General features: G+C 37.3%; 1 protein-coding gene across 1 annotated transcript; it reads right to left on the bottom strand.

Annotated features, from left to right (window-relative positions):
* Positions 1-10640: 10640 nt before the first annotated feature.
* Positions 10641-13187, bottom strand: LOC107489579 (probable UDP-arabinopyranose mutase 1). The gene is made up of 4 exons (XM_052261734.1): positions 12751-13187; positions 11780-12039; positions 11500-11668; positions 10641-11220 (listed from the first exon to the last, which is right to left on the bottom strand). The coding sequence occupies exons 1-4, from the start codon at positions 13054-13056 to the stop codon at positions 10861-10863; spliced, it is 1095 nt and encodes a 364-aa protein (XP_052117694.1). The 5' UTR covers positions 13057-13187; the 3' UTR covers positions 10641-10860.
* Positions 13188-13364: the final 177 nt, after the last annotated feature.

Below are 13364 nucleotides of genomic sequence, written 5' to 3'. Positions count from 1 at the left end.
AGGTGCATGCTCTCTATTTTCTCTGATATGGTGGAAAATTTTCTAGAAGTCTTCATGGATGACTTTTCAGTATTTGGAGACTCATTCAGCTCCTGTCTTGACCATCTAGCACTTGTTCTAAAGAGGTGCCAAGAGACTAACCTGGTTTTAAACTGGGAGAAATGTCACTTTATGGTGACTGAAGGAATTGTCCTTGGGCACAAAATTTCGAAAAAGGGAATAGAAGTGGATCAAGCTAAGGTAGAGGTAATTAAAAAATTACCACCACCTGCCAATGTTAAGGCAATCAGAAGCTTTCTGGGGCATGCAGGATTCTATAGGAGGTTTATAAAAGATTTTTCAAAAATTGCCAAACCTCTGAGTAATCTGCTAGCTGCTGACACGCCATTTATCTTTGATAAGGAGTGTCTGCAGGTATTTGAGACTCTGAAAGCTAAGCTGGTCACAGCACCAGTCATCTCTGCACCAGACTGGACATTACCATTTGAACTGATGTGTGATGCCAATGACCATGCCATTAGTGCAATGTTGGGACAATGGCATGACAAGCTTCTGCACGTTATTTACTATGCCAGTCGTGTTTTAAATGACACATAAAAGAACTACACAATCACAGAAAAAGAGTTACTTGCAGTGATTTACGCCATTGACAAGTTTAGATCTTATTTAGTAGGATCAAAAGTGATTGTGTACACTGACCATGCTGCTCTTAAATATCTACTCACAAAGCAGGATTCAAAACCCAGACTCATCAGTTGGGTGTTGCTTCTGCAAGAGTTTGATATAGAAATAAGAGACAGAAAAGGGACGGAGAACCAAGTAGCAGATCACCTGTCCCGAATAGAACCAGTAGAAGGGGCGTCCCTCCTTCTTACTGAGATCTCTGAAAACCTTTTGAATGAGCAACTCTTTGCCATCCAGGAAGTGCCATGGTTTGCAGACATTGCAAACTATAAGGCAGTGAGAATCATACCCAAAGAACAGTAGGCAGCAAACAAAGAAATTGATCACGGATGCAAAGTACTATCTTTGGGATGAACCATATCTATTCAAGAGATGTGCAAACAGAGTAATCCATAGATGTGTGCCTAAAGAAGAAGCACAGAAGATCCTCTGGCACTGCCATGGATCACAGTATGGAGGACATTTTGGAAGTAAGCGAACAGCCATAAGAGTCCTCCAATGTGGCTTCTACTGGCCTACTCTCTATAAAGACTCCCGAGTGTTTGTACTTAATTGTGATAGTTGTCAAAGATCTGGCAATCTGCCTCACAGTTATGCCATGCCTCAACAAGGGATCTTGGAGATTGAGTTGTTTGATATATGGGATATTGACTTCATGGGGCCATTCCCACCATCATACTCAAACACTTATATTCTGGTGGTAGTGGATTATGTATCTAAATGGGTAGAAGCTATAGCAACACCCACTAATGATACTAAGACAGTGCTGAAATTCCTCCAGAAACACATCTTCAGCAGATTTGGTATCCCTAGAGTACTAATCAGTGGTGGGGGCACTCATTTCTGCAATAAATAGCTTTACTCTGCTTTGGTTCGATATGGAGTTAGCCACAAGGTGGCCACTCCATATCATCCACAGACAAATGGGCAAGCTGAAGTCTCTAATAGAGAACTTAAAAGAATCCTGGAACGGACTGTGATTAACCGTAGAAGGGATTGGGCAAGAAGCTTGGATGATGCTCTATGGGCATACAGAACAGCATTCAAGACCCCTATAGGAACTTCTCCATACTAGCTTGTGTATGGAAAAGCCTATCACTTGCTAGTAGAACTGGAATATAAGGCCTACTGGGCAACCAGATTCCTAAACCTTGATGCCAAGTTAGCTGGAGAAAAACGGTTGCTCCAGTTAAATGAGCTAGAGGAATTTAAACTCGATGCTTTCGAAAATGGAAAAATATACAAAGAGAAAGCAAAAAGATGGCATGATAAGAAGTTGTCATCCAAAGTCTTTGAGCCAGGGCAGAAAGTTCTGCTGTTTAATTCTAGGCTCAGATTATTTCCCGGGAAATTGAAATCTCGGTGGAGAGGTCTATATGTGATTACAAGTGTGTCAGCATATGGATACATAGAGCTTCAGGATAATGATTCTAAAAAGTTCATTGTTAATGGACAGAGAGTCAAACATTATCTTGAAAGTAATTTTGAGCAAGAATGCTCAAAACTGAGACTTGATTAAAGCTCAGTAATAGTCCAGCTAAAGACAATAAAGAAGTGCTTGCTGGGAGGCAACCTAGCCATTAACAAAGTTTATTTTTCAATTATTGATTTTTATAGATTCATATTAATTTTCTTCAAGGTAAAATGGCAATTTCATGAGTTCACAGAGTTACAGAAGGATTCAGAGGATAAAACAGTAAAAAGAAGCTCACTGGTGCGAAAAAGCCAATAAGAGCTGTTTTGGGTGTTGAACACCTAAAAGAAGCATCTACTGGGCGTTCAACGCCAGTAGAAATAGCAATCTGGGTGCAAATTGCCAGAAAAAAGCTTCTTCTGGGCGTTGAACGCCAGAAAGAAGCACCTTCCAGGCGTTTAACGCCAGATTTACAGCGTCCTGGGCGTTCAGAAAAATGCCCAGTGACAAAGGAATTCCTGGCATTCAACGCCAGCCGAAGCAACAGCTGGGCGTTGAACGCCCAGGAGAGGCTACAAATGGGCGTTAAACACCCAAAACATGCAGCGTTTGGGCGTTTAACGCCAGGATTGTGGGGAGGAGGTAATTTCATTTTCAATTCAAATTTTTTTCCAATTTTCATGTTTCAATTCATGATTTCTTGCATAAACATGTTACAAACTCTCATCTTTCAACTTCAATTTCAAAAAAATTTTAATCCTAAACATATTTCTTGATTTTTCTTTAATTTCTTTTCAAATCTTTTTCAAAACTCATCTATCTTTTTGAATTCTTTTCAAATCTTTTTAATCTCTTCTCATATCTTTTTCAACTCATCATATCTTTTGCATTTCGAAATTGCCTCTCCTTATATTCCTCTCCTTTCCTTTTTTTGCTTGAGGACAAGCAAACCTCTAAGTTTGGTGTAATTTGCCATGATCACTGAGCTAAAAACTCATCAAGATTATGGCACTTAAGGGAACAGGAAGAGCAAGGATGTGAATTGAAGGAACTGAAGCGTCAGAAATTATCTCTTGAAGGACCAAGCACCCCACAGACTAGAAGAACATCCACTTCCCAAAATAAAGGTTGTTGAGTCCTAATCTTTGTCTTAACTCTGTGATAAGTGTTCTTATTATGAATCTACCTTAGAAGTTATATATTAGTAGTAGTAATTAGTATCTCTATTTTGATTTTATCTCCAATTAAGCTATAATTTATTTTCCTCATCATCATCAAACATGAATAAAACAGTAGATTTCTAGAATAAAGAGGCAATACTTTTTTTGAGTACTTAATAAGGAAAATTCTTGGCAATACTTGAATGTGGTGGCAATACTTTTTGTCTTCTGAACGAATGCTTGAACAGTGCATATTTTTTATATTGAATTTTATGAATGTTAAAATTGTTGGCTCTTGAAAGAATGATGAACAAGAGAAATGTTATTGATGATCTGAAAAATCATAAAATTGATTCTTGAAGCAAGAAAAAGCAGTGAAGTAAAAGCAAAGCTTGCGAAAAAAAATTTGCGAAAAATAAAAGAAAGAAGAAAGAAAAAGGCAAGAGCAAAAAAGCCAATAACCCTTTAAACCAAAAGGCAAGGGTAAAAAAAAGGATCCAAGGCTTTTAGCATTAATGGATAGGAGGGCCCAAGGAAATAAATCCATACCTAAGCGGCTAAATCAAGCTGTCCCTAATCATGTGCTTGTGGCATGTAGGTCCAAGTGAAAAACTTGAGACTGACTGGTTAAAGTCGTGATCCAAGGCAAAAGAGTGTGCTTAAGAACTCTGAACACCTCTAATTGGGGACTTTAGCAAAGCTAAGTCACAATCTGAAAAGGTTCACTCAGTTTTGTGTCTGTGGCATTTATGTATCTGGTGGTAATACTGGAAAACAAAGTGCTTAGGGCCACGGCCAAGACTCATAAAGTAGATGTGTTCAAGAATCAACATGCTAAACTAAGAGAATCAATAATACTATATGAATTCTGAGTTCCTATGGATGCCAATCATTCTGAATCTCAAAGGATAAAATGAGATGCCAAAACTATTTGGAAGCAAAAAGCTGCTAGCCCTGCTCATCTAATTAGAATCTGAGCTTCACTTAAAACTCTGAGATATTATTGCTTCTTAATTTCTCTTTATCCTCTTTTATTTATCTAGTTTCTTGGGGACAAGCAAATGTTTAAGTTTGGTGTTGTGATGAGCAGATATTTTATACGCTTTTTGGGGGTAATTTCATGTAGATTCTAGTGTGTTTTAGTTAGTTTTTAGTAGATTTTTATTAGTTTTTAGGCAAAAATAATATTTCTGGACTTTACTATGAGTTTGTGTGCTTTTCTATGATTTCAGGTATTTTCTGGCTGAAATTGAGGGAGCTGAGCAAAAATCTGATTCAGGCTGAAAAAGGACTGCTGATGCTTTTGGATTCTGACCTCCCTGCACTCGGAATGGAGTTTTTGGAGCTACAAGAGTCCAATTGGCACACTCTCAATTGGGTTGGAAAGTAGACATCTAGGGCTTTCCAGCAATATATAATACTTCATACTTTGCGCGAAGATAGATGACATAAACTGGCGTTCAACGCCAGTTCCATGTTGTAGTCTGGCGTTCAGCGCCAGAAACAGGTTGCAAGTTGGAGTTCAGCGCCAGAAACAGGTTACAACCTGGCGTTCAACTCCAGAAACAGCCCAGGTACGTGAGAAGCTTAAGTCTCAGCCCCAGCACACACCAAGTGGGCCCTAGAAGTGGATTTTTGCACCAATTGTCTTAGTTTACTCATTTTCTGTAAACCTAGGTTACTAGTTTAGTATTTAAACAACTTTTTAGAGACTTATTTTGTATCTCATGACATTTTTAGATCTGAATTATATACCTTTTGACGGCATGAGTCTCTAAACTCCATTGTTGGGGGTGAGGAGCTCTGCAGCGTCTCGATGAATTAATGCAAGTATTTCTGTTTTCCATTCAAACACGCTTGTTCCTATCTAAGATGTTCATTTGCGCTTCACTATGAAGAAGGTGATGATCCGTGACACTCATCACCTTCCTCAATCCATGAAGGTGTGCTTGACAACCACCTCCGTTCTACATCAGATTGAATGAATGTCTCTTAGATTTCTTAATCAGAATCTTCGTGGTATAAGCTAGAATTGATGGCGGCATTCATAAGAATCCGGAAAGTCTAAACCTTGTCTGTGGTATTCCGAGTAGGATTCAAGGATTGAATGACTGTGACGAGCTTCAAACTCGTGATTGTTGGGCGTGATGACAAATGCAAAAAAATCAATGGATTCTATTCCGACATGATCGAGAACCAACAGATGATTAGCCGTGCTGTGACAGAGCATTTGGACCATTTTCACTGAGAGGATGGGAAGTAGCCATTGACAACGGTGACACCCTACATACAGCTCGCCATGGAAGGAGCCTTGCGTGTGTGAAGAGGAGTACAAGAGAAAAACTGAAATTCAGAAGACAAAGCATCTCCAAAACTCCAACATATTCTCCATTATTAAGTAACAATTATTTATTTTATGCCCTTTCACTTTTTACAATTGAACTTGAAAAACACTCTTGTTGATATCCTGACTAAGAATAATAAGATAACCATAGCTTACTTCAAACCAACAATCTCCGTGGGATTCGACCCTTACTCACGTAAGGTATTACTTGGACGACCCAGTGCACTTGCTGGTTAGTTGTGCGGATTGCAAAAGTGTGATTGCAATTTCGTGCACCAGAAGGAAAACACAAAATGGAGTTTTTGGAGAAACTGGCAGCGACGTGAACGCAAGGACGACGCAAACGCGTGCTTTGCGTAAACTGGCATCTGCGCGAACGCGTGCATGACACGAATGTGTGACTTGCGCGTAACACAACTGACGCGGACGCATGACTGACGCGGCTGCGTGTAAAAGCAAAACTCCAGATGACGCGACCGCGTGGCCCACGCAGACGCGTGACGGACCCTACGTGCAGAAAATTGCAGAAGTCGGCCCCAGCGACTTCTAAACCCTTTTTTCGTCCAGATCCAAGCCCAGAGAACATAGATTAAAGGCTATAAATTGGGGAATCCATCCATCCATCAAGAGGACAAATACAACATACATTCGTACATGGTTTTAGGATTTAGATGTAGTTTTTAGAGAGAGAGGCTCTCTCCTCTCTCTTAGGATTAGGATTTATCTTAGGATTTAGGATTAGAATTTATCTTATTGGGATTATTTCTTCTTCATCACAGGTTCAATGTTCCTTTTATTTATTTTCTCAATTTAGTTTATGAACTTTTCATGTTAGAATTTTTTAATTTATATGATTTGAGGTATTTCAGACTCATGATTGTTTTACTCTATTTATGATTTATTTTCCCCTTTTGGCTTGAGTTGATTAATTGGTGACTCTTGAGTTAACAAACTCATCGTGATTGATAATTGATGTCTTTGCTGATTGATTTAGATTCCTATAACTCTAGTCTTTCCTCAGGAGTTGACTAGGACTTTAGGTGTTAAATTGATTTATCCACTTGACTTACCTTCATAGTTAGAGGTTGACTTAGTGGGAGCAAAAATATAATTCTCATCACCATTGATAAGGATAACTAAGATAGGACTTCCAGTTTTCACACTTTGCCAAGAGTTTTTCTTTACTATTGATTTATTTCCCTGCAATCTATTTTTCTCATTCAACCTTTCAAAAACTCAAAAATACTATTTTTCATAACCAATAATAAATCATACTTCCCTGCAATTCCTTGATAAGATGACCCGAGGTTTGAATATTTCAGTTTATAAATTTTATTGGGTTTGTTACTTGTGACAACCAAACATTTGTACGAAAGGATTTTCTGTTGGTTTAGAAGCAATACTTGCAACGCGATTATATATTTGTGAATTTCTTTACGGATAGGAAATCCGTTCGTCAGTCTACTAGCCTATGTTTTTAGAAACATTACATATTACGTAAAGAAAACTGAAACCATGCCTTGGTTGATTCCCACGCAACTCAAAACACCAAGCAAAGCCACCAAGCTCAAAACCACCAAACATCACTCCAACAAGCTCCAAAACTCAATCTAAAATCATATAACATACCAACATAAATCTTAGGGAGCACAAAAACAATTAAACACAAGAATTTAGTGAGACCTTATCTTATCCAACGAGATTAGGGATAAAACTCAACAATTACCCGCTACTAGAGATCACCTAAAGAACCAAAATTACAAAACTTACTCATAAACTAAAACCAAAAATGCAGAATTATTAGGGATGGAAACTAGAACTCGAGTTTCGATTTCTTACAAACAAAGCTTCACTAGGAACGAAGAGCTCAATGAGAGTTTCGCATGACCACAAACGGCTCGTCAATCAAAGCATCGTAGCTCATGTTATAGCTCCCGGAAGGTGACAATGAATAGTGACACCCCTTTTCTTCTCCCTTCTCTCTCAATCCGCGTTTCTCTCTCTCTCTCTCTCTCTCTCTCTCTCTCTCTCTCTCTCTTTCTCTCTTGGGCCAAAACCTTTAGAATTAGTGTCCGGTTTTACATTCTAAATTATTTTTTTCCTTTCAAAATAATAAATTAAATTTTAAAATCTTATTTTTCTAAAATACGCAGTACCAAACAGACTAGAGGCAATACTGCCGGCTTAAACTTCGGTACTCATTTTTACAAAAGATACATTTTCCAACTCAGAAAAATTCATTGAATTCAAATTTCACCTTTATATTTTAAAAACAACACCTCTATATTTTTGAACCTATTTCGGGCAGTTAGATTATTATTTCATTAAAGTGGGTTTACGTGAAGACTCCAGTTCTTAGACAACGAACTTGTATCAAGCACCAATCGTGTCAACCTGAGAGGAAAGCTTTAAAAGTGATTTGTATCAAAACAAATCATTAAAGCAAAGCATTAAAAAGTGATTTGTATCAAAATGAATCACTAAAGCAAAATTGAAACAACTCAACATAAAATGAGTTGTAAAAAATCAAAAGAGTAAAAACAAAAATGACAAGAAAAATAACCCTTCAACCAAACAACTCTTACAGAAACAAGTTGGAAAGGAAAAAACGGATTGTAAACATTTTGAGCAAAATCGAAACGTAAAAACAATCCTTTAATTAAAACAGCTTGGGTGAAACGAATTGTATCATACACAAGGATGACAACCTTGTAAAAACTAGAAAGGAGAGGGAATAAGCGTATAATCCCTTCACCCAAGGCGCCAATTTATACTCGACAAAGTGGAAACATCTCGAGTCGCGCTTTTTAATGGTCGCCCGGATAAAGCGATGAGGATCAAATTGGTGTCCAATGGTTATAATATGGCTTGATGATTTAAAACAACTCAAGCTCATGAGTTGAACGAAATCGAGTTAAAAATAACCATATAATCTAAGCGATTTGTATTAAAAACAAGTCGTATAAAATTCTATCATTCTAGAAACAACTCGAATCAAACGAATTGAACAAATCATTAAAAGACTTCATTCGATAATCCTATCCGCTTATTTGCTTGAGTTCGACTTTATAAAGCTCTACCTCGAACAGGGCCACGATAGACAAAGTAACGAAGTCCGATGGCTATAAAGATGATCTGATACTTTAAAATGACTCAAAGCAAACAAGATGTACTTAAAAAAAGTTGTGAAGTCCTAAAAACAACTCGAATTTAAACGAGTTGTAAGAAATCAGATCAAGAAATAGCCACATTTTAATTAAAACAATTTGAAATAAAATAAATTGTAAAACCTTAAAACTACTCGCATTGAATGAGCTAGATGAGGTTATACTCGGAATAGTTATGAGTTTTGAAATAAACGATTTATATCAAAACGAGTCATAAGAAATCAAAACTATAAGTTTCAAAAAAGTGATTTGTATTAAAACAAGTCATGCATCCTCAAAGCAACTCGAATTGAACGAGTTGTATGAAATTATGACAAAAAATATTCTTTGATTAAGCAAGATATGCTAAAACCAGTCATACAGAGCCTATAAGCCTTAAATAACTCGAAAAGAACAAGTTATATAAATCAGTTCAAGAAAAAAGAGTTGGCCAAAAACAAGTCGTATAAAGAGAGCAAGTCGCACAAAACATTAAAACGATTTGTAATATCAGATTGTAAAACAACAAAGTAACAACTACACTACAACAAGATGTTAGCACATGGCAAAAGCACACAAATGGTTACGGAGTAACGTTACATCATTCAAATCGTGTTGAGTCAACCGACCTTCTTGGCTTCAGACCTCAAAACTACTGAACAACTTCTCCATAGCTCAACATTTCAACTTGGTCATCTAATTGCTCGAGTCCGACTTTGTAAAGCCCGACCTTGAGCAGAGGCACTGTTCATGCACTGACCCATAATTTAGCCAGGTCCAAAAGGAATAAAGTCCAACCTACAGACATCGTTTGATCTCCCACCTACCCAACCTCCTAAGAGGTTGGACACGACAAAAAGGTCCAGTTTTACTTATCCAAATAAGTAATTACCTCCCCGAATCTCTCCAACTATCTCTATCTTCCTTAAAAGATTGATCCTAACAAAATTCCAAGATAAAGGGAACGGTTATCCATCAATAAATATGGAACTACTCCAACAAAGGTGGTTATCTAATCTATTATAAATACACTAACACCCGTCAAGTATATACACGTTCTAATCTACTAAAAACCTGCTTAGAGCCCTTGCTAACTTAAGTATCGGAGTTTTTTGCAGGTACCACCCCCCACCTCCTCACAAGGAACTCGGACGGCGACACCTCGGCGCAAGAACAAGTTGGACGCTACCCTATAAGGAGTTTGGACTTCATGTTCAGGCCCAAACTAATATTTCAGGTAACCCTCGAAACAATATTGAAAACTAAATTTTTCATAGTTTTTTTATAATATTTTTTTTATTTTTCGAACACATATTAGAGAAATTTTATATATATTTTATTAAATGACATTTAAATTTAAATTGGTCCTCATAGTGGTAAAATAATTTTGAATCTTTCTATTTAACAATTCAACAATGAACCTTTATTTTGGGTATTTGCAACAGTGAACCTTAATACCTGATCTCTTAGCGACTTTGCTTGCTTAACTCCATCAGGTTTGGTTGCCTTTATATATTAATTTTGAATTTAAGCCAATCATACGACTGAGACAAAATTTGAAGAGGGAGGAAACTCTGGGATGTAGGGAACTAAATCCAAGAGGAGACAAAGCTCCACCGACACTAACACAATAGAATTTAGAATATTCTTGAAAAAGAAAGCATGTGTTGAATTCTATGCCTTCACCAAAAACAAAATTTGAAAACAGAGGAAAAATTAAAAAAAAAAATCACAAACAACAGTTAATTGTAACTCATGATTTGAAAATACCGAGTAAGTAAAGAAAACCATAGCAATTGCCAGTTGCCTCGCTCTAGCCAATATCACAATCTGTCAATCTTCTATTTTCTACAGATTGAATGATAAATATACAAACCCTAATGGTTAGCAACTAGCATTAAAGGAGGATTTCATACCCATTAATGGCCTCTTCCATAAAATATACCAGCATAAATATGAATAAATTGTTTGATAATTTCGGCAATAATAATATTAATCATAATAACAACAACAAAAATGGTAATGATAATGATAATAAAATAAATATATAAAACTGGCAAGGAACTATTATGGTTTTTAAATAAAACTACAGTCCGCAACTATTACAAGCTCTCACTTAGCAGCAGCAGGAAGAGGAGCTCCATTGGCTTTCTTTGAGGAATTGGTGTCAGATGGGCTGTTGAGCTCGTCCCATGCTTCGATCCAAGTGACCATGGCATCAGCAAGCTTGACAAAGTAGGGATCAATAGCGCCAAGCTTTTCCTTGACTTGCTTGGAGAGCTCAATGTAGCACTTCTGGACGGAGGTGCATTCTTTAGGAAGAGTGGCGGATTGGAAGAAGGGAATGATGTCTTCTTGCCAGAAGATGCCTTTATACTCCTTTTTGAGGTTCACAAATGGATTGCTTGCTTTGCTGTGCCAAATGTATGGGAGACCAGTCTTCACACCTAATCCCAAATGGTCACAGATAACCTGTTTATTCAACAATGTAACATACATGAGTTTCAGATCATGAAAAGGAAAATAGTTTCTTTCATGCAACTAGCAAAGTATATATTCTATTAATCAATTTAGAAGTATGTGACATGTGAGACATTAGATCTTTAGCACTTTCGTAGTGCTATGATGAATCTAATGTCTCATTGAATCAACAGCTATGTCTGTTAACAGTTGATGATAATAAAAAAAGGTTCCCTGACTCTTTTGATTCAAGGTGTTGTTAACAGAATCAGACCATATGATTAAACATACCTTCATGCACCAGCCAGCCCACATATCATCGTATCGTCCAATAGGCTGACCATCACCCATGAGTCCGAAGTACATAGCAGGTCCGATCAGCTCACGGTCAAATGCCAAATTCATACCGCACATGGGAAACAATGTTCCTTTCGGAATGGTCAGAACAGCATCAACATACCTAAAACATATGCACTATTAATTCAGCAATTGAAACAGGGCTATGAATTTCAGAGTGCCTTAAAAACTACATATTGGTATTGGCTTCAAATTAGACAACAGATTTACATACCTGGTGTTCCTCTCATGAGGCTTGACAAGCTGTGTTGGAGCATCATAGTCCGGAATGTTGAGCCAAAGTCCATGGGAAACAGCAGTGGGGACACCCTCACGAAGACTAAAAGGATATCCACGGACGAAATCAGTGCCTTCTCTGTAAGGATCATAGAGGGTGTTGAAGAAATGTGGAGTGGATGGAGACAGAAGATTCTTAATGTGCTGCTCAAGTGCATTGATATCCTTGCCAGATGGATCTTTAGCAACCTGCAACATTTATATTAACATATAAATAATTGACCAGATCCCACAACATTTAAATTAAAATATAAATAATAGAACAAACAAGTTGTTATCAAAGAAATCTGTTAATCTACCAAACAAATCTCATTTAAAGTGGATTTGTAAGTACTAACAAGTTAATTCAAGATTTTGAGTGTCAAGTCAACAAATCTTCAAAATTAGACACTATACATCCGAATATCAAACTCATATCAAATAAAATCAATTCAATTCAAACCCTAAACATTGGTCATTTCACGCATACTCAAAATAGACAATGAGAGGGATCAAAAGAGTTAAGTTTCACCGAATCTAACTAAACAGAACAAGCTCCAGCTAAAATTCTATAACAAATCAAACAATTGAACAGAAATAGCGGCAATCTCGAGGAATCAAACAAGATCAACCTCATAGTAAGCTAGATCTAGCACAATCTCTATAAAGCATGCACGCTAACCCCATAAAGAACCGAATTCTACCATGTAAGTGACCTCAAAAGCAAAAGCAAAATCCACACATTTGAAAATCACGACCAAATCCAAAATCAACCAGCAAAAAAAGATATAAAAATCAAAATTTTACCAAACCTTCAAGCAGGTCAATTCGAAACCACAAACACATTGAATTCAGCAAAAAGAACAGAAGAATTGAGAGAGAGAGAGAGAGAGAGAGAGAGAGAGAGAGAGAGAGAGAGAGAGAGAGAGAGTTCTTCTTGGAAACCATGTAGCCAAAGCATCTGCAAGCAGAGTCCTTGAAAGAGATGCAAGAAGCCTTAGGTCCCAAGATCCTGTTGATATCGTTGCGGTTATAGAGTTCGTAGTCGAAACCCTCGGGGACCTTGATGGTCTTGGAAGGGTCACCGTCCTGAACGATGATGAGATGATACTGCTCGAAGAACGGCCTCCACATCTCCAAGAAATCCAGGTTTCGGATAGTTGGAATCACGATATCTAGCTCGTCCTTCAGCAAAGGCACGGGCTTCACTGACGATGGAGAAGGTGCTGCTGCCATTGTTGCTGCTGCTCAGATACAACACAAGAAAGAAGAAAGAGTATTGATGGGTATTCAACGTGAAATGTGGGTGCGTCTGCGCTCTCTCATATATAGATAGTAATATAGTATAGTGTTGAAAACTTAGAAATTGAAAAGAATAAGTAGAGACTATAGAGGGGAGAATAATATTAATGACTATTGACTAGTGAGTAATTAGAGTTATTATTATGCCAACTATTTATACTTCAAATAGCGGAATCTTCTCTTTTTTAAATAGAAGTTTCAAATTCAACTATCACTTTTAATTTAAAAAAAAATAGTTATTA

Source organism: Arachis duranensis, chromosome 5 (genome assembly GCF_000817695.3).
Source record: "Arachis duranensis cultivar V14167 chromosome 5, aradu.V14167.gnm2.J7QH, whole genome shotgun sequence".
Lineage (NCBI taxonomy): Eukaryota > Viridiplantae > Streptophyta > Magnoliopsida > Fabales > Fabaceae > Arachis > Arachis duranensis.
This window is presented reverse-complemented; position numbering and strand designations above follow the sequence as displayed.